Genomic DNA, 22,328 nt, shown 5'->3' on the forward strand with positions numbered 1-22,328 from the left:
TGTAAAGTTGGCTCCCATCACATCAATTAAGCTGTTTCTTCTTCTTTCTTTCTTCTTCAGCTGTTCATAAGAGTTTTGACCAAAGACAAGACAGAAACTCAAACTTAAAATAGATAACCTTTGAACTAATATTTGAGCAAAAGAGCATACAGGGCTGGTGTAACAAGTATATTACCTTGTATGGGAAACTTTTTATTTTCCTAGGATGGAGAAATCAGGACCCGCCCTGCTCTGCCTCTGATTGGCTTGTGCTCGTTGCATTCATTAGTTGGGTTGGTCAGGTTTAGGTATGAGAAGTGGGATTGGTCAGGATTGGGGTAAGAATATCAGGGTAAGCCAATCGGAGGTAGAGTAGGGCGGGTCACGACTTCGCCATCCTAGGAAAAATATCGCTAACGGTTAACGTTATTGTGTTACTTCCATCATGCGAACAGCGACTGCCTCTCAGCTGCAGAGCGGCTTCCGGTGTCTGTTCCCGGAAAAAAGCTCTGACAAGAGTAGCTACTTCCGCCTTTAGCCGCCTCTCCTAACACAGAGAAATGGTAAGACAAATTATACAAGTTTGATGATAAACTGACATAATTTAACACTTCCATACACTAGACTTTGCATATAGTAGGTTGTTACCGCTGCTCGACTAACACTGCATCCATATGTGAGGGCGCAGTTCGGCTTTTCCGCCGGTCGTATTTGAACAAGCTAAGCAGGTAACGGGCAGTTAGCTAACAGGCTAGCTGCTCGGCTTTCTAGCTAAAGAAAAAACAATTGAGATAATTCAATTGTAATAGTACGAACAGATGGTGACATAATGTTGTTATTATGACGTGTGAGGTTGGTCGTTTTACTGCTGTTAATGTTGTTGCTAAGTAACGTGTGCTAACTGCTGGCTGCTGCAGCTGTTACCAGCTGTGCTGAGCATGATGTAAGTTAGTGGAGCAGCTTGTTCACCTCTGCTTAAAAATCGTCTCACTGCTAAACCATCATTTTAATCAATAATAATAACCTATTAATAATCATATAGATCAACGCTTTTTACAGTTCTACCAGTGTTTCCTGTCATTCTCATTAGCCAGTGGCTGTATTCTTATTAGCTCAGGTGTATAGCAGGACTGATACTGGATTGGTGCAGCCAATATTTATATTTGAGGGTTAAGAAAAGTACAGCATAAACGTTATACTGTCTGGTAGTATTTTTGTTTATATAAACACATAACCAAGCATTTTTGATTTGGTTATTGAAAAGTTATAACCAAGATATGTACTGAGTGTGACATTTTACAGTTAAAAAATAATGTAATGTATGGAGAGACACTGTTTATGATTTGCACCAAACATATGTTGGGCATTTCTGTGTTGGTAATTATTTATTCATTGCTCACTACTTCATCATGGTCATGGTGTTTTGTCAGTGAAAACACTGGGTCTTTAGGTTGTGTTAGCTCTGGGGAAATGATTAAGCAGTTGTGAATTTAAATCAGATTTTTCAAAATGCTGAATTAAAAAAAGAATAAAAATACACACAGAAAATACAAGTAGTGTAGTCACACATTGTTCACTTTGTGACTCCAATGTGATACAACCCGGTGCAATAGTGGAGTGTCAAAGTTATGGTAGTGCATTGCATCCACCAAACAAACAAAAGATAAAAGGTTCCTTATCTAGTGGTTATGACTTCCTTTCTCATAATTTACGAGTCCTTTTCTCGTAATTATGAGAACTGGTGTTACACGGTATTATGTGACCTGATCAGTGTGTTTTCCACCAAAACTATCCCAAGACTTTATATGCCTGCACAGTGTTGATATACTAATAATACCAATACCATCCATGTTACTCAGTGACATTATTGTCTCCCAGTCTCAAACCATGGAGGAAATAAAAGCAAATGAAATCAGGCACCACCTGTACTCTCAAATAGCAATAATTGATAACCACTTTTATCTTCTCTCATAATTTGGAGATATGTTTCTTGCTTGGCTTTTAGCGTTACAACATATAAGGTCATTTTAGTACATTTCCAAATTCCTAAAGTTTTCTGTGTGACATGTTTTGGACATGCCGACCCGAGTAATCTAAACATTATTTCAGACCGCAGTTTCTTGCCATTATTGCTGGTTGTGTCATGAAGACACACCAGAAACAACCAGTTGCCTGCTCCAGGTCGAGACTCAACGCGGCTGAAGACCTGATTAAACACTGTTATCAGGAGAAGTGAAACTAGGCAAGAGTGTGTATTCAAAACTTGCTGATCTGCAGGACTTCTCACAAGTCAGCCTCAGTTGCACCTTTTTCATTAGGAATATCCTCATCTACTCTTCCTCACTTTCCTCCCTCAGACAGCAACTTTGCGTCCCTATCTCAATGCGGTGCGTGCCACTCTGCAGGCCGCCCTCTGTCTGGAGAACTTCTCCTCACAAGTGGTGGAGAGACACAACAAGCCAGAGGTGGAAGTCCGGTGAGTTTCAAGTTTAGTATCTTTTGCATTTGGCCAGAGACGTCCATAATCACAGAGGAATGGCAAACAAAGAAGACTGATTTGGGTAACATTTTTATGACCCAACATTTAATTGTGTGTGTCTCTGTCCAATTTCAGGAGTAGTAAAGAGTTGCTCCTCCAGCCCGTGATCATCAGCCGCAACGACAAGGAGAAGGTTCTGATCGAGGGCTCCATCAACTCTGTCAGAGTCAGCATCGCTGTCAAGCAGGTCAGTCAGCAGTTACATGTTTAGACTTTGATTCAATATAGTAAATGGATGATTGATATGACTTTTATAACTGTATCTTGACAACTGTTTAATTTAAACAATCAGGCAGATGAGATCGAGAAGATTCTGTGCCATAAATTCATGCGTTTCATGATGATGAGAGCAGAGAACTTCTTCATCCTGAGGAGGAAACCAGTGGAGGTAAGCAGAAGTTGAAACTAGGTCAATCACATTTACAGGGTTTCCACACATATTTATTCAGTTATGAAAGCCAAAAATGACTTTATAAGCAATGAATTGTCCTGGAAAAAGCTTTGAAATATCATAGACATGAGAATACACCAAAATAATTTAAATTACAACTCTAGTTAGGGATGAGGTAAAGATGGCAGCAGTTGTAACACTCTGAATGCTCACAGTTGATGGTTTACATTTCAACTTGCTTTTTCTGTTATCCACATACTGTAAGTTACAGAAAATATCCAGGAAACGTCCTGTAAAGTGATTTTTTTGAAACAATGAGAACCCTGATTTACATTAGTATCAGTTATTACCATTAAGAGTTTACAATATTTAGCTGAAACAAATACATGATGACAAGATTAACACTGCATCTTCATTTTGCAGGGCTACGACATCAGTTTTCTCATCACCAACTTCCACACCGAGCAGATGTACAAGCATAAACTGGTGGACTTTGTCATTCATTTCATGGAGGAAATTGACAAGGAGATAAGTGAAATGAAGCTGTCCGTTAACGCCAGGGCTCGTATTGTCGCTGAGGAGTTCCTTAAAAATGTGAGTTCATCAGTTTTTATAGATTCTCTTTATTTGCATAATTACTGTGATGTTATTTTTATACCAGAGTGACCACAATCATCTACTTTACTACTTATTGCTGAAACAGATTTTTTAATATTATTCACATTTGTAATATATTTTGCCTTTGTGTTTTCGATTGATTGAAGCTCAGACTTTGTTTTTGTTTTACTTTTGCAGTTCTGAGAAGTAATATCCGGGGAATACATTCCTTTTGCAATCATGGCCGTCACAGTGGAGCATTCACATCACAGGGCAGAGAGTCAAACTATCATCAGCCGAAGAAGTTGAGAAACATAAGACGTACAGTAAAGATGTACCGACCAACAGGGTTTGACCCTTTATTCTTCAAATGCCCCTGTGCTCATAAATATTGATGTTTGTACATTATGAATATTTACACCAGATATTAATTTCTGCCTTTAAAACATTAGAAAGACGTCAGGGCAGGTCCTTAAAAAAGATATTTGTAATCAATATTAATGAGCACAGGGTAAAATGGATTTTTTTTTTCAGATAATTTAAATTGTTTTTTTAAATATATCTATCTATATATATATATATATTATATGCACATAAATTTCATCGCTATCTTTTGTTACGACCAAACTTAAACCACGAGGCCAATCAATTGGTGCACATGTTTTGTTTTATTACGTAAGTACACAGAGTAGACCTTATTGTAGATTTAAATAATTAAAATAAATATACTTGCTGGCAGTGAAGATGAATAAAGCATTATCCTTTGTATTTTAGTGGTGTTTTTCTTATCCGTTGTGGTTTTGTTAAGTTGTGAATCACAGAAAGCAAACTCTCTTTCCCTCAAGCATTGAAGGTTTATTGAGGTTTGTACAGCTGAGGATGAACAAGGCATTTTGAATTATATATTCAGTACATTTATATACAATATCAAATGTATAATATTACAGAAATTGTACAGATTTCTCCCAAAAAATGATGTACTGTATAATACAAGTTGGTTTACACACAAAACTCACATCAGACAGACATGCTTGTACAGTTTGCACAGTACCTTATTTTTTACTCCAAATAGAAGCAGGTATGACAGCGAAAGACCACAAATTCTATACCAAAAATCCTTTTTGGTTCTACCATAACAATCGCAGAGGACGGGCCTCATCTCCAGATTTCGGGTTTCAGAACATAAACTACATTTTAAAGAAAAGGTTCAATTGCATTTATGTCATTTCCATCCTTTGTGGTGTAAGAATCTGATCTTCACCTCTGGAGTGTTAAAGACTCATTTTAATCTTTGTTTACACAGAGTAAGTACACTGAACGGTCATCTTTTTTAATATACAGTATATAATGCAACAAACAGAAAAAACTCCTGTTAAAAAAAACAACTTCATTTGTGTTTTCTGATGAGTTTCTTAAACAGTCACATATTTACAACTTTAATCAAGAACATCAGAAGTAGTTGCACTCTCCTCCTGTGTTATGATGCAATAAAAACACCTTCAGAAACACTGGAAGCATATGGCAGTGTACACAATGCACAATATACAGTAGATATTAAATATAATTAGGGAGAAAGATGCTGAACATTAATGGAATGGTTTTATCGTAACAGTAAATCCACATATCAAAAATAACAGATGTATAAAAATGGATGACATTTAGTGAAAGTGCTTTACAGTGTGAGTCTGGGAAGATACTCGTTTCTCCACATCAGTGAAGAAGCTGCCACAGTGAGCAGTTGAAACAGCACCATACCCATAATGCTATTCAGAGGTCCAAACAGAGAGTGGGACCAGGTCTCAGCTGGAACAGGAAGTGCAGGGGATTAGAAGTGAGCTGGGACTGTTTGCAGAGCGTCTTCGGTGGTGCGCCGCACATTCACATTCTGAAACAGTGATGAGAGGAGAGGACTCAGTATTACACCAGTATATTCCCACATCATTTATCTGACATTTATTTCTCATAAATAATCTCCTGATATTCATATTTTCATGAACAGTAACTAACGGTAAAATGAGCTATTTTTATTTAGTCTAATCAAAGCAGAATTCCTGCTCTCAGATACTTGTGTGTATAGAATAATAAAACTGGAGTATATGAATAGAGGTTGTGGGTTTAATAAACAAGTTTTAGTCATAAAACTGCTCTTTTAAAGGCAGATTGCTAAAGACATTTTAAAAAATGCCTTTAAGTATTTTACTATAGATTACTGTGTGACGTGTAAATGTGTTCAGTTGACTGTCTTTATAGACACAGTCATTATGAGTGCAAAGAAGCTTTGTCAATAAAAAACATCACTGATGTTTTCATCAGAAAAAGTAACAGGAGGGGAAAAATGATTTATTTTTATTGTTTCACTTTTACAAGTAAATCTTGACAAACACAAAAAACATGAAAAATTGTTCATTTGATATAATACTTTCTGTATCTAGTCTGTATCTAGAAGTGTCAACAGCAACTGAACTTTACATTCTTGGTGATGTTTCACCTTTCTTTGCCCTTAACACTCCCACATATACCATGACCTGGATGACTGAGAGTCTTCACAGACAGTTAAAGCCTGTGTGTTATTCAGCAGATAAATGATAGATTTAATAGTGAGCATCTCAATTCTAGTGATTAAAAATTAGCGCTGCAGAATACCCTTCACATTTAAACTGTAAACAAGTGTTGGTATAGAGACCAAGTTTAGCTCGACACAAAAATACTGGAATGAAAATGATGTATCATATGCAGGGATAAATGTATATTGAGGTTAAATGTGTTTTCGTTACTTATACACGTTTATATATTGTACAAATAAATGGCTTCATGGTAATATAAAACACAATCATGGTAACATTCATTATTTTAAAAAAATGCAGCACATTGAAGTCTTTATGCTAATTGAAGACATTGATATAATGTGCTGATACAACGGCAATACAATCATAGAAGTGCGAGTGCAAAAAAAAATAAATGCATCAACAGGTGTTAGTGCAGTTATACATGAATCAGTGCAGAATATACAAATGCTAAAATACGCAAAACACGCACACACACACACACATACTTCTGTCACCTACGAGGACATTAATTTCCTGAACACTTATTCTAACCTACATGCCTAACGCCAACCATAGCCCTGAACTAACAATTAAGTCCTCGTAATATGTAATATGAGTTTTATACTCCAACATGATAATACCAGAACACACACACACACACACACACAGTTTATGGAGTTCCTACAAAGAAAAACTGCATAAAGGACCTGAGATGAAAGAAAGAGCATTTCTGCTCCCACTGAGAAACAAAACTGAAATGAGAGGATCGCTGCTGACATGGTGGAGGTAGGAGTGTCTATGGTAAGAGATGTCACAGATGTCTCAGTTGATGTCAGGGATGGCCGGTGGAGACTGAACATGGCTTCCTCTGCCGTGTGAGAATTTTTATATTCTCTGTGCGATAAGAAGAAAAGGATGGGTTCAGCGCTGACTGCTAAGGCCTGCTTGAGGAGGGAGATCTACAATGTGCCCCCTCCGCAAATCATGAAACAAAGTCGCACCCAGCTTTTTGTCATTCAGTATTTACTGACTGACTCGTAGGTCTCAGATGAGGTTGGATGGATTTAGCAGTGAGGTTAATCACTCATGAAGTGGATTCAAGTTGTCCACTTCTTTGTGTTGACTGGGATACCTACCTCTGGTCTGTCCCTGTGTGTGTTCACAGCGTCCACGCCTAAATAGATAGACTCCACTTTACATCCTGAATAACAGCAAACAAACAAGAATCATCACTAGTTAGACCCGCTGGAGGTAAATCAAGTTTGTTTTGGTTATAATATTTGTTACAAGGTGAGACATTTACATTGCAAATAAGACCAAAACAAAATGTAACAGTCGACATACGCTAATACGTATATGCTTATATAAGCCTAGAAAAATGACAGTACTCACCATAAGCCAGGGGGGTCAACTTCAACGCAGTGTGCAAAGGACACTTAAGATAAGGCAACTCATCTGTGGAGGAAGAGAAAGAACATTTAATAACTTGCAATTCAGCCAAAGAAAAGCAAAACTTTGAAAACAATGATGCGTGTAACAAATTGGCAAAAAAACCAACCCTAAATAAAGTTACATTTTTGTCCATACTGGCTGCTGTTAGACCTTCATACCTGCAGGCTTGTCTAGGAAATATGCAAGAAGACAACGCATCACGGCCTGGTGACAAATGACCAGAACATTCTCTTGTCTCTCCAGCTCCATGATCACAGGCTCCAATCGCTGCACCAGGTCTTCATACGACTGAAAAGAGAGTAACAGACCCGTCAGCCACACAGTTTGAAGGGACACAAACAAATCCCATTCACGTCTTTAAGAGAACAAAAAGTCTCTAACCTCTCCTTTAGGGTAGCGGTAGCGGTACTTGTCTTGGTCTCTCAGTGCAAACTCCAGAGGGTAATGCTCCTGGATCTCTTCATACATCATTTCCTCACACACACCCTTTGTAAAGAGGAGGGTCATGTGTTTAGCTTCAATATATAAATGCTTAAAAATGCTGCAGCATTTTGCATTTGATGCACAGAAATCAACATACAGCATCTATTTCATTGAGCGATTTCCACTGTTCATATGGCACTCCCAGGCACTCCGCTGTCTGGATTGTTCTCTTCATCTGGCTGGTCCAAACCTTCAGATCTTTGATGTTCTGGTCCTGGATAAATTTCCTTAGACTCTTGGCAAACTAGGAGGTAAAAAAGCAGTGAGAACAGTGATTTCTCTTTAACCTCTTAAACTCCACAAGGATGCCGGTGTCCTCGGCTGACATTACTCTCTTTCAGAAGCTGTAGCGAGATTTAAAGCTAGAGTGAAGGCTATATTTAAACTTACAGATGACTAATTCTCTAATTATTCAGATTCACCACAGACACAAACACACACCTCTTTCCCCCTGGTGGACAAACCAGAGTCGCCTCCGATGCGTCCCTTGATGTTGAGGTCGCTCTCACCGTGGCGACACAGGTAGATGGAGCGTGGAGTAATGTGGATGTTCATCAGGTAGTAGACGATCCGGCTTTGGATGTGGTCAAGGACGCGGTTCACCAGGTAACGACGGCCCACATCCATGATCTTTATGTAGGACAGATCCCTGCAGCAAGAAAGTCAGATGAATAATAAACTTGTGTACAAACTTGCGTTGCTGGTTTAAACTGCTCCAAGTAATTCTGTGTATCCTAACCTGTCCAGAACCTCATCCAGAGGCTGGTAGGAGGATTCATAACACTTGATTCTCTTCATGAAGTCCTCAATGGCCTCCTCTGTGTTGCAGTGTATGTAGTCAGGGCTGCCCAGCTTTACTTGCTGCAAACAGGAAACATGAGCGAATGTGAACAGGAAAAAGAGGAAGACAGCTGTCTAGCTCTGATCGAAGTCTTTGTAATGCTGAACAGCCAACTTACCACAATGTTCTGTGCAATGACATCCGGGTCCTCACACACAGACTCCACAAAAAACACCTATATTGACAAAACAGTATAGAAAGCTTAGAATGACATCAAATCAATGTGACTGATTGGATTCAATAAAGTCCTGCCTGTGTTGACATACCTTAAAGCCATTTTGCTCAGCGAACTTGACGATGGTTCCTCTTCTTTCTCTTGTCGTATTTGTGGCGTCGAAGACCTGAAACGGTATGAAGAAACCCCTTATGAAGCCCCGATATGCATGCATTCATGTTACGATGGAGAACTCAAGAGACCATGTAAAGAACTCACCGCCACCTGTCCTCCTTCAACACACAGGTACTGCCGAACATCGTTGAGTGCTGCCATTGCACATTGACTGTGGAGGAACAGCAGACACACAGCCAGTTTACCAATTAGCTACAACTTCTGCTGCATCTTCATTTGAGCAGTTTGTAAAAAGTCAAACCTATGTCTTGACACATCTGTTGTAGATATTTGTCCCATCATAAGTACACAAGAGTGAAAAATGAGACAACAATTAATGGTTTATAGAAACTACTGTACTATGAGTAATAATACTTTTTTTTAAAGATGACGACATCTTGCACCCAACAACCTCAAGACAAAAAGAGGAAGCCTGGTAGGCTTTCTTTGATGACAGAAAATGAATCATCATTTTAAAATAATAAACTATTCGCAATGAAACCAACTGACAAAAAAAGAAACCCTATTATATGAGTCAATTTGAAGCACATTTGCCATTTTTGTCCCAATTTTAAGAAGGGCCTACTTCCCCTTTCCCATATTTCACCTGATCTGGAGTTTGCTAAAATGATCTAAACTTCTTTTCTGGACATGAAAATGAAATAGAAAAGCCACTGAAATGTATTTTATGATCGTCCACTGCAATCAATAACAGTGTGTGCAGAGCTATGGGACTTACAATATGTATAAATTGAGCCAGTAGTTAATAGTTACTAATAGTAGTAGTTCTGATCTCTCTCACTCATGTTCTCTTTTCCACATAAGTAGTTAAGATTAAAAATGTTTTAAAAATACATTTTTTCTGTAATGGCCGACAGAATTACTTTTACAGAAACGTTGTCTGTTGTCATCAGAGCTATAGATCTATTTGATACTGTGGTAGGACAACATTACAGCCTATGTTCACCTAAAATTTGACATTTTTAAATTATTTGTAAATTTGATTTTAATTACTAGATTGAATTTAGTCTTCGTGGCACTCTATGGAGCCAACAGTCTGACCTAACACCTCAGTGGGTGTTTGCTCTGATGAGCTCCTCCTCTCTACTTGAAGGGGAACTTATCAGCGGGTGGGGTCTTTCATTAGACTGAAAACCTGCAGACTACTGTTGGCTCGGGTTGCTCATGGTTTGTCGACGCTGCATGATGTAGGCTGACAGCTGGGGGAAATCACTTACCGTCTGATTTTTAAGCCCTCTTCGTTATCTGGACGGAAAAACTCGAAGGACTTGTATATCTTCAAACACTCCCTTCGGTACTGGCCAACATTGAACTCTGTTTTGGAAGAAAATGTCATATTTTTAAAAGGCGGAGTACAGCCAGTTTCTACTGTAAAGTAAATATCTGAGATTATATTCTAGGGGAGTGTAGCTGGTACCTTTGGTTGGCACACCTATCCAGTTTAAGTAGCGAGTCAGCTTCTTTGAAATGTATGTTTTCCCTCGAGCTGGAAGTCCTACAGTCACAATGAGTGTCGGGCAGTTGGTCATACATACTGTGAGAGACATAGAGAGAGAAAGAAACACACACTTTTAATGGATTTAACTCACTTCTCACACAGTTCATTTGCAGAGCACGGCTTGTCAACATTGTTCTATTCAGCAAGAATTTAATTAGTCTTGAAGGTTGCCCATAATTAAACCAGACAGTGAGAACACTTGTTGGAGAGATTTCAGTTCAGTGACACACAATACCACAGAAAATCCCTGCCAGAGAGCAGAGACATTGGTGCTGACTGAACAAAAACAGCCAAATGCTTTTAAAGATTTAAAAATGTCTTATTTGCAATTTAAATATACTGTGTGTCCTATCAGGACTTGAGACAAGCCTTTTACTCAAACAGAAGGAGAACCAGGACAGATGAAGAAATGGCAAATTGACAAACTGAAAATAAAGATGGAGATGAGTAGCTATAGACAGCAGAACATGAGGTCAGTAAAGCTTTCTGATCAAGTAAATCACATTTTTCTACAAGCATAAAGCTCTTTCTGGATGCACTGTCACAGATAAAAACTATTATATCTTGCAGCCAACACAACATAAATATAATTTCCTTATTATATATTGAAAACTATTGACTTCACTAAAGAAACAAGTGGCACTCTTTTTCCTGTACAAAAAGAAAAACACACTGTTACAACCATGCATACTTCTCCAGATAACCCTGCAGGACAGCAGTGAGAGTATCAACACACTCATGTTCACTAACACTCATATAGATGCAACGGACGATTGATCCTGCATTGTGTCTGCAGAAGCTGCTTAACTGATTGTACTGGATACTAGGCACAGTAATGGTTGAGATGAAGTCGGAGAAGATACATTGTTTTGTGCCAGATGCAGGACTGAACCAGTTTCAGCTTGTTTTAAAAGGAAAACAGCTCTGAAGGAGGCCGAGCTTGACTCAGCAAAAACAAGCCGACCTGCAGAGAGTGAGCAGACTGAAAGAAACTGGCTGAAATAAAAAAAAAAAAACACAACTGCTGACTTTCACATACATCCAGACTAACAAGGCTAAGACATGTTGGCTGTTAGAGGTGGTACTGGGAATACTGGCGCATCCCGGTCATGTGTGTGTCATGAGGCCAAATTTAATTAAGAGAGGTTGCAAGTATTTCCCCCGAGCGCTTTTCAAATTCACCCGCACGCACGTGATTTTAGGGTAAAAATGAACCAAACAGGGTGAACATGATGCAACATTACCACGAATATTCGGCACTTTATCAGTGCGCAATATCTCAGCAGTGCGTAAAAATGTCAGACAGCGAAAAATGTTTTAAGTTCGGGAAAAAAAGTGCAAAATAAAAACGATGAAAAAAGGAAAAGGAAAAAAGGATAGATTAGTAAATGCCCCACATCCCCACAGTCGCATCCTCTGCGGCACTTGCCGGCCAGCGGCATCTCACCCCGTCTCTGCGCTATGTGCCCGTTCTTGCAGGGCATCCAGATCTTCCTGAGCGGGTTCTGGGTAAGCTCCCGCGGGGAAGTCTCCACCACAAACTCCTCGTTGTCTAACATCCTAGGTGTCCGGTCCGTGATGTTACCCTCCTAACGTGAAACTGTGGCGGTGGGCTCAAGCCCAGGCAATGTGATGCAGCAGGCTGCGGGGGGGGGGAGGTGGGGGATGTCTCATATCAACTGAGAGACAGCAGGTTCTCATTACCGTAACGACTGGAGACTGAGCGCAGCACAGAATGAGGGAGCAAAACAAAAAGACCAGTGCTGTTACCAAGAATGTAACTTTACTAATCTGTCATTTTATCAATTTATCATTTTCATTAACTCGCTAAAAACATTTTTACTGTGAAATTTAAGACTTTTATTTTAAGAATGTACAAATAAAGAAAAGAATGTTCATTTAACCAAGGAACAATCACAATAACAATTGCCACACCAGACAATGATAGATTAAAAAATGGTGACAGACTTCTTCAGACATACATTATCTTTACATTCATAATAAGTGATAATATTTTGATAATATTAAACACACGTGTTGTTTTGCACAGTATATAATACTATATGAGCAGAACAGATGAGTCATACTTTCTTGCTCAGTCTCACAGGAAGTACATTTGCTAAATGCATGATACTATTATGTTATCCCAGACACGTTACGCAGGCTTGTTTCCTATTCAATTTCTCTTTATAATGTCTGAAAAAATAATCTTAAATTAAGGTCTAATTACTAGCTTTTTCCCAGAACTTAAACATATGATGGAAATATCACCCCATTCACAAATAAAGGATACTTGTGTTCATATGTTTGGAATATAGGTAATAGAAGGAGGGTTTGTTTTTATTATCTTTCTATTATACATTTTGTTGTGTTTTTGTCTTATGAAATCTCAAATGTTTTCACAATTCATTTTCAGGAAAAGCTGTTGAAACATTACCGTAATGACGGTAAGTTACTGTACGTTAGTGAGTCAAGAGAAGCTGGTAGAAAGCATATGTTAATAGAAAAACAAGCGTTCAGCTGTTCACATGCGCCACACATGGGCAGTGAATGCAGCTATGAACTGAGCCAATCAGAGAACAGACGGAGAGGCCCGGCAGCCAATGGGAGAGCCTGGCCGGGGATGAGGAGGGCGTGCAGACTGATACGAGCTCAGAAAAACACCAGCGTGAAAACTAACGGAGCTTCACGTTTTACAGGAACATTGACTGTACACGACCATGACCTGTACACGACCCAGTCACGGGCTGCACGTTGTCAAGGCTACACATCCGTCTTGTGCAAAAGTCATCAACAACTCTAATATCAGATACACTTTACACACACAGTGCAGAAAGTCCCGTCTGCGTGAGTGTAAATATGAGGTCAACAGAGGACATCCATCAGCTTTTACACTTGAAAAAAAGGTTTTAATGGTTTAAATTTGTGTAATATATCACACGTATGATCATAGTGAACTATTATTATTATTATTACTAATTATTATTATTATTACAGAAAAGTTACATGAGAAAACAGTTAAATATATTTTACAAGTTAAAAAAATGTATATTTTTAATCATTGGTTAATCTGCTGGTTATTCTTCTCATTATTGATTAATTGTTTGGACTATATGATAGATAAATTAATAAAATGTGTATTACTATTTTGATTTTGTCATTATTCAAGCAAACCCCTCAGACAGTCTGGTTTCAGCTTATCTGTTTTTTATCATTGTAAACTGACTATCTTCAGGTTTTGGACTGTTAGGACAAAACAAACAGTTTAAAGATGTCACCTTGATTGCTGAGAAATTATAATGGACATATTTCACAATTTCCTGTCATTTTATAAACATAAAAATACAATAACTTGAGAAAATAGCCCCCATATTAATTGATAATGAAAAATAATTTGCCCTAAAAGTGTCAGAAAATACCCACTGCAAGCTCTCACAGTTCAAGGCAGTGTTTCCAAATTGATTATTTTGTCTGATCAACAGTCTAAAACTCAAAGGTATTCAATTTACAGTGTATTAAAAACACAGAAAAGCAGCAGAACCTCATATCTGAAAAGCTTCAACCAGTAAATGTTTGGCATTATTGCTTGACAGATGACTAAAATAGATATTAAACAATTACATAAACAACAGATGAAAAATTATGAAGGAGACTGAAAATCCTGCATGAGACAAGAAAGGAGAAGTACAGCACAACATAAAGCTCACCAAACACAAATGTCTTTCAAGTGATGACTGAATCTGAAAGCCTGCATTGTACTGAGGTTAATGTAGTGTCAAAGTTATAACACCAGATGGCATTGTGCCCTCACTTTTAAAGTCCACAAACAATACCATTAAGATAAAATATGAATCTTACTGAGGAAAATGACTCCATACAGTCTGATAACTGTTATCAATTCAGCATCCATTGTGACTAGTGCTGCAACTAACAAGTACTTTCATTACCGATTAAACTGATGATTACTTTTCTTTGTTAATTGATTAATTGTTCAGTCTATAAAATGTCAGAAAATACACACACCCTTTATAATTTACCAGTGTCCAAGGCGACATCTCCAAATGTCTTTTCTGACCAGCAGTCTTAAACTCTGTGGTATTACTATCATACATGACAAAGAAAAACAGCAGATTCTCACATTTAAGGAGATGAAACCAAAGAATGTTTGGGTGTTTGCTTGAAAAGTGACTGAAACGATTAATCAATTATCAAAATATTTGCCGTCAACTAATCAATTAATGCACTGATTGTTGCAGCTCTTATTGTGACCGTAAACAGAATCAGAGGTCAGAGGGCATGGCTGTCCCAGAGCAGTCAGCATGTCAGCAGGACTTATCCCATCAGCAAGACACCTCACCTCACAGCTTCCACCAGTAATCCCATTAACACACATTTTCTAAACCTTCAACACAAACAAAAGCAAGTTTAAGTACAATACAGAACTTCAAGTTGATAAACGTTATTGTTTAACTACTAATTTATCAGCTGATTGGCACACAGTTAAAGGATGTCGCAGTGAAAGCCCACATGACAAATATAAATATAAACATGCAAAAATATCCAGCAATAAGCATTAAAGTTGCAATAAACAACATTCAGCCTTACTAGATGTCAACAAACAATAGTTTGCTATGTAAAGATATAGTGGAGTAATGGCGTCCTGGGCAGACAATAAAGTCACACTCCCTCTGTGTGTTTTGTAATCTGAGCCTCTCTGTTCTTTGTTTTGATAGCAGCACTGGCTGTGCGTGCATGTTAGTGCATGTGAGTCCCTCTGTGTCACAAACTTCCTGAAATTACAGCCAAACAGTACACTCAAATATGTTTCTGAAAGCATTTGAGGAAAGAAATAGTCGATGCAGTAACAGAATCTTGATCCATATTTGATCAGATCTGCCTAGTTTGACAGTTTGATCTGAGTTTTGTGAGCTATCTGTCCAGGGACTGCTTTCTTTTTTTTTTTTTTCTTTTCCAACTTTATTGGTTAAACAATGCACACATTTGTTTTGGTCTGATATGCTGGTGCTTGTGCGAAATCTAGTGGGGCTGACTGTCTTTAATATAACAACAATAATAATAATATAATATAATTTAATAACATGTCTATAATCTCAACCTGCTTTAATACATTACCTGATAATGAAATGATTAAGATGTGAGTATGAAAAGAAAGTAGTGAATAAATATGTCAATTAGTATTCTGAATGTTCTCAAACGTGAATATTTCCTGGTTTCTTTAGTCTTCTAAGACATCACCTTGGGCTTTGGGAGACAGTGATCAACATTTTTCACCATTTTCTGACATCTTATAGACCAAACAACTAATTGATTAATCAAGAAAATAATCGACAGATTAATTGATAATGAAAATAACCGTTAGTTGCGACCTTTTATCCCACATACTCATCTACATTAGACAGTTTATAATCCTGCTTCTACCCAACGTGACAAACTAGATTCCTTCAGCCATAATTAAATATTTTTTTATGAATTAAAACCTCGACATCTAATGAGTACTGGAGGTCACCTACAAATTTACACACATGACACTTCACAAAAAGAGTTTAATTTCGAAAAGTAACTTGTATAACTATTGGAAATACTGCAACACAAAGGTGAGTCATGTAGTGTTAAACAGCAGCAATTATCAACCTCCTGTCATATTCCTGCTGGTTAGCTTCGGGTTGTGTTCACTTCCTCTCTGTCCAGTTTGTCGGTGCAACTTCCAAATCAAAACATTTACCTAATTCTTAAAGTTATGTATTATGATCCACCTTAGTAGCCTGAAGTGTGATTTCCAGCAGGTTAATTCAGCATTTTACATGTATGCCATATGCCTCTTGAATGTTACATTAATGGTATAATATGTAATTATTCCACATTAAAATGTCTAAAAACAACTAGACCTATGTTATATATTTTGTTGAGTTGTGTACTTACATTATCCCAAATGTTTCCAACAATTTTCAAACCCAGAGAAATCTGTAATTTAATTAAAGTAACGGACTGTTTCATTTGGTCGCATGTCAATGGTGTCATACCTCCTCTACCAAAGCGTAAACACGCACAAGATGCATACAGCGGTGCTGTGTTTGTCCGCTACAATGGCGTCTACCAAAGAGTAACTTACACACATACAAGATAATACATCAGCGTTGTGGTTGTTCCACAGAAACTGTTATAAATTGACTTTTATTTAGTTTTAAACCACATTTTCATGATAAATTTTGGTTGCTTTTAACTATATCTTTTAGCTGGAAGACGGATTTTAGTCATTGGATGTCTGGATCTTAAGTTATCAGAGAAATAAACTGGGCAAACATTAGCAGCAGCTCAGCTAACAGCATGTACCGGACGTCCAGTGGTCGCCAAACATTGTCGGAGAAATATTGATTTTTTAGGTGAAACAGCTTTAATTAGTATTTTAAACGATTTTAATCTGCATGTACATTTGTTTTTGGAGAGGAAGAGACCTCTGCGGATAATTCAGCTCCCGGGAGAAACCGGTTGAATGTCTGGATCTAAAGTTATAAGAGAAATAAACCGAACACGTGTTAGCAGCAGCTCGGCTAACAGCCCGTACCGGACGTTCAGTCATCGTCGTACATTGTCAGAGAAACACTGATATTTTTAGGTGAAAGTGTGTGACTGTTAAATGGAAACTTGTAAATAATAATGTATAGCTGACCTGAGATAGACTTTATTACTAATTATAATTATATTGACATTCAGAGTGATTATCTATGTGAACTGATTCATCTGTATCAATAGTGTGTTTGTGTAATCTGTAATATAGTGAGTTTTTGATCCTGGTCAAGGTTAGACCATTGGTCCTGTAATTTATTATTTAACGATTATTAAGCTTCGTCACAGAAATCATTTATTAGTATTGTGAGTTTCCTTTGATTATGATTTTATTTATATTAAATAGTTTTACTGAGACCGGGCTTATATCCCCCAGATCCCGAAGTGCTTGTAAGCAATAAACAGACATCATTGAATCGACATCGGAGCTGTCTGGGTGTCTTCGTTGGAGTCAACTGACGTTACTAACTGTCAGCCGTTAGTCCACCATCATCATCACAACACAACGCAGAGACTGTAGGCTGTCACTATTATCAGCCATATAAAACAAACTTAACGGGGGCATTATAAACTGTGAGGCTAATATAGTCCCCCGTTACACATGCAGTGTTAATACTATCTTGTCAAGCTCCTGTACTAAGTTTACAATATTAACTGACCTAAAAGCTGCATTGCTATGTGGACAATCTGTCATTAGTATTTGATATGTACATTAAAATGTAACATGTTCCACTCTTCTGAGAAGATTTTCCACAAGATTTTGGAAGCTGACTGCAGGGATTTACTCCCATTCAGCCACAAGAGCATCGCTGAGGTTAGATGCTAATGTTGGAAAATCAGATTCATCCCAAGATGGACGTTGTCTCACCAAAAAGTTTAAGGAAGGCCTTCTCCTGTCCATTGTCTTAAAAATATCATTGTATGCTGTAGCATTCATAGTTACATTAACTGGAACTAAGGAGCTTGCCCCAAACCATGAAAAAACAGCCCCAGACTAAAAGTATGTGGACAGGATTTAAGCAGAAATTCAAAGTCTGTGCAAAAAATTACAAAAGAAAATGTGCAATAAAAGACAGTGTCCACTTACTCTTGGCCATATAGTGTACTATCAAACACTTAAAACCGTCAGTGGTCTATCCTCTGTTTGAGCATGTTGATTTGCTCCTATTGTGCTACATGCAACAGAGGTTAACACAACAGCTGCTATGTCTAAGTCCAGGAAGAAAATGTCCCCATTGCACAGAAACGCTGCTACATTTGCAAGCATAATGACACAAAATTCACACCAACATCCTGAATGCCCCCAAATGCAAAACATGAGCTAGATCAGCGGACAGAGCAGGTGCACAGTTACTGCATAGGCATCACACACACACACACACACACACACACACACGCACGCACATTGTCCTACATCACTTTTTGTCCCCAAAAGTAGCCTATGACAGGTCGACATGCATACACACACACAGGTTTGCACAGCTATCCTTGTTAGGACACTACTTTGACTTCCATTCATTTTGGACAGCCTAACCCAAACCCTTACCATAACCCTAACCAGGATCTCAGAAATGATGTTTTGCCACATTAGGACCAGGCTTTCGTCCCCATAGGGACTATTGGTCCCAACAAGGTCAGTGTTTATACCAGAAACAGTCCCCAAAAGGTAACAAAAACAAGCGCATGCGCACGTGCACACACACACAGACTACAGCTCTGCCTGGAGCCTTTAATGAGATTCTGAGTGAGCGGGTGAACTTTCCCCCAGATAGAGCGCAGACACAGAGAGGGAGGGAGCAAAGGAGGAGCAGCGAGAGAGAGGGAGAGCAAGGATGAGAGGGAGTGATTTATTGTGATTATTCAGAGTAGGAATTTGACGAGAGATAAAACCGGAAAAAAAAAATTGTACTATTCAGTATAATAGAAAGCTGGAAAGAAAAGGTGAGAGAAAGCAAATTTACTGCAGCTGGCAGCCTCTCAGGCGTGGAGATGAATATCCTGCGGGGTATAAAACCACTGTGTTGGGTCTGCTGCATCCACTCAAGCATATTCCTCTCCCTCTGCAGTAATAAACACATATGGGCTACAATATGTGGACACTCTTGAGACAAAGCTAGCTCAACGCTTTTTACAATCAGCCTCTTTGTAGCATCACATTTTCATTACTGTGTACAGCAGGGGCAGCTTAATATACACATCAACCGTTAACACCCTACTGAATAGCTAAAATACAACACAAATGTTTATATTTGGCTCTCTAGCCCCCTTAAAATAAACAAACCAGGCTCCACAGACTAACACTTTCTAACACGTTTTTCTTGTTTGTCTGCTTAGCCCCACCTCTCTCTTGTGTGTATGCACAGACAGAGCAGCACAGCCTGTTCATCCCTCATGCATCTGCCACAACAGCTTGGGCTGCACACATTTAAACCGCTGTGACCATATTCGTACAAGGAACAGCAGTAAGTCCCTCCCTTAGGATAGAAGATCTGTCAGAGACTGTCTGCATGGCATCTGTCAACATGACAGTACACTAACTAATGTTAAACAGGCCCTCCAGGCTACATGACTAATATAATTACATAATAACCTATTCTTATAATAACTGAGTCAACAGATTATATAGGCCATACATAGTATTAGCACAGGTCCAGATGCTATTTATATATTATTATTTATGTTTATATTTATATGCACATGACACTTTTGAGCTTCATTGACAAACCTCAACGAGAACAATATAATGGGCTACGCTTCTCAAGTAAAACACACAGACAGGTGTTCAGGCTGAAATGTTCAGAGTCATGATCAGGCTCTGACACAACGGAGCACCTGTTAGACCAGGATTTCGGACACTGCAATCTCTTCTTCCATCTGCCCCATGTCTGGGAAACCAAACCACCAATGCGGGTTGTGAAAAAGCCACAAGAAAAACAAATGACTTTGCATTAAGTGTTTAATGTGAGTGTAACCTATCTAAAAGCATCTTACACACATATTTTGTGGCTGAGAATATATCACTATAACCCCATGTGAGACCCAGATGATAAAAGGTATTCAAGAGCAAGCAAGACTACAAAACTGTGTGAGCCATGAGAGGAGCTAAATCAATAGTGAGCCCTGAGGGACATCCAGGAGGTCTCTGGAAAAAGTTTCAGTAAAATGAGTGTGGAGCTTCATGGTCAGGGTCGATTATTAGTTTTCCTCTCCCATCTGCTCCACAATATGATCAGGCTGTGCTTTTTAATTGAATTCCTTCCCATATTGGCTCTTTACACAATCATAACTAACTCCAGAGATTTCTCAGACATTCTTGAGTATCCATGATCTTCATGTGCTGTTGTGGGTCTTTAAACATTTGTTTCTGTTTACATCCTCTGGCTGTCACTCTCATAACTCAGTCAGTCCACCAGCTAGCTGACTGGCTAACTTAGCTAACAGCAGCCAGGCTAAGCAGCAGCAGATATGGAGACGCTAGCTACACAAGCATCCTTAGCAAAGTGGCGAGCTGCTCCTTTGCTACGTGAAACCTGAAATATACATTATTTGTCAGAAATATCTCTGCGGTGTGTCGCAGTGTGTCCCGCCTGTCAGCTCTGGAGCATGCCTACGTGACACAGACTTGTTTACTTCATCCGCCTGCTGGCCCAGCTGCTCTGTGGCACTTCGGCTCCCTCACTGCATGCACACAATGTCGACTGAGTGTCCAAAAAAATCACATTAAAGAAAAATGCAGAAAGAGAAAAGTGAGAAGTCAGCGGGAGTTTGCACCCTACCTGCCCTGTCCCGCGTGTTTCTCGGGCAGCAGGAGCCCCTCATGGTCCAGGTTTAAAGCCTCTTCTTCCCAGCGTGGTGAGCAGTGTGAGCGCCTGCAGCAGCGCAGGAAGCAATGAATGAAGTGAGGGAACAGCGGCAGAGACGCGCGCTCATTATCTAGTCCATACGCACGAGCGAACTTGCACATTTACTTGTTATTGTTTTGTTGGACTCATGTACCTCCGTCCATACATGTACTCCTGAATACAGATGTTTTAAGCCTTTTTGTGTATGCACCATTATCAGTCACATATGCACCAGGCAGCGCGTGCAACTAATCCTTGATCCCAGGGTGCCCCAAATGACCCAGGTTACCCACCTGTCAGTTGGTTTTAGTCATTTCATTAATCGCAAATTTGTATATATTTTTTTTTGCACAACGTAAATGTAAATATCAGCTAATTGGCTAATTTCAAATTCATTCATAAATACTATCTCACACCAGTCAGGGTGTGCAATGTGTGAGAAACTAGGCACTGATTGAAAATTAATATATTACTTCACAAAATGAATGCTTGATACTGAAATTCAGTTCAATTCTTGTTAATTTTTATTAAATTCCATGCCAAATCAGAACTTAGATAGACTGAAAATAAAAATACTTATTACTATTTCCTTTTTTTTTTTTTTTGCAAAAAAAAAAAGTCTACAACTACTACTACAAATATCTAATTTTCTTCTCTCTGAAAAATTGTCATTGGAAAACAAAAAATGTGGACATATACTCTCTATGACTTTTGGTCACCTTCTGTCTTGTATTTGGAAAATGCAAAAAAGAAAAAAAAAAGGCATAAAAACGTTGTTTAATGGACTTGTTTAATGTAAAGACATAATTTTGTTTTATTGTATATAATTAAAGTGCTATTGTTTTTCTGTTTTTTTGTTTGTTTGTTGGTTTGTGGCCTGGTGTGGGGGAATGATGAAATGTGTGGACTGTATTGCTTATAGTAGTTACACTTTGATGAAATAGAAAATAATAAAAAATAGACTGGAAATTTCCGCTAAGGTGGGTCATGAGTTTTTACCTGATCTTGGGTCCCTGTCTTGTAGGGAGATCATGTGTCAAAATGTAGTGATAGGAAATTTATCAATTTATTTCATATTGTGCTCACAAATATGCAAATATTCCTAAATTATTAAATTCCTTAAGAGTCATTTGACATTTTCTTTTATTTGCTGGTTCTACAGCCTGCTGGTGAAGAACAAAAACAGCCCAAATAATGATGCTAAGATGTGATTATTGCAGTGAAAC

At 38.4% G+C, this 22,328-nt stretch overlaps 2 protein-coding genes across 4 annotated transcripts; one reads left to right on the forward strand and one right to left on the reverse strand.

Moving 5' to 3' along the window:
* Window positions 1–433: 433 nt before the first annotated feature.
* Window positions 434–4,274, forward strand: arpc4 (actin related protein 2/3 complex, subunit 4). The gene is made up of 6 exons (XM_042403497.1): window positions 434–542; window positions 2,337–2,455; window positions 2,594–2,705; window positions 2,811–2,906; window positions 3,333–3,503; window positions 3,705–4,274. Exons 1-6 carry the CDS (start codon window positions 540–542, stop codon window positions 3,708–3,710), a joined length of 507 nt encoding a protein of 168 aa, XP_042259431.1. The 5' UTR covers window positions 434–539; the 3' UTR covers window positions 3,711–4,274.
* A 66-nt stretch (window positions 4,275–4,340) lies between these two features.
* pfkfb4b (6-phosphofructo-2-kinase/fructose-2,6-biphosphatase 4b) lies at window positions 4,341–21,318 on the reverse strand. Of its 3 annotated transcripts, none has more exons than XM_042403460.1 (14): window positions 21,037–21,318; window positions 10,595–10,711; window positions 10,395–10,491; window positions 9,262–9,328; window positions 9,095–9,169; window positions 8,947–9,003; window positions 8,727–8,848; window positions 8,429–8,636; window positions 8,085–8,231; window positions 7,886–7,990; window positions 7,663–7,792; window positions 7,445–7,507; window positions 7,189–7,253; window positions 4,341–5,391 (listed from the first exon to the last, which is right to left on the reverse strand). In XM_042403460.1, the coding sequence occupies exons 1-14, from the start codon at window positions 21,077–21,079 to the stop codon at window positions 5,332–5,334; spliced, it is 1,356 nt and encodes a 451-aa protein (XP_042259394.1). In that variant the 5' UTR covers window positions 21,080–21,318; the 3' UTR covers window positions 4,341–5,331. The 3 variants fall into 3 exon arrangements, with proteins under 3 accessions (XP_042259394.1, XP_042259377.1, XP_042259385.1); XM_042403443.1 differs by lacking the exon at window positions 21,037–21,318 and adding an exon at window positions 12,123–12,344; XM_042403451.1 differs by lacking the exons at window positions 4,341–5,391; window positions 21,037–21,318 and adding exons at window positions 5,836–6,946; window positions 12,123–12,344.
* Between the last annotated feature and the right edge of the window lie 1,010 nt (window positions 21,319–22,328).

The sequence above is a fragment of the Thunnus maccoyii genome, chromosome 3 (genome assembly GCF_910596095.1).
Source record: "Thunnus maccoyii chromosome 3, fThuMac1.1, whole genome shotgun sequence".
Classification (NCBI taxonomy): domain Eukaryota; kingdom Metazoa; phylum Chordata; class Actinopteri; order Scombriformes; family Scombridae; genus Thunnus; species Thunnus maccoyii.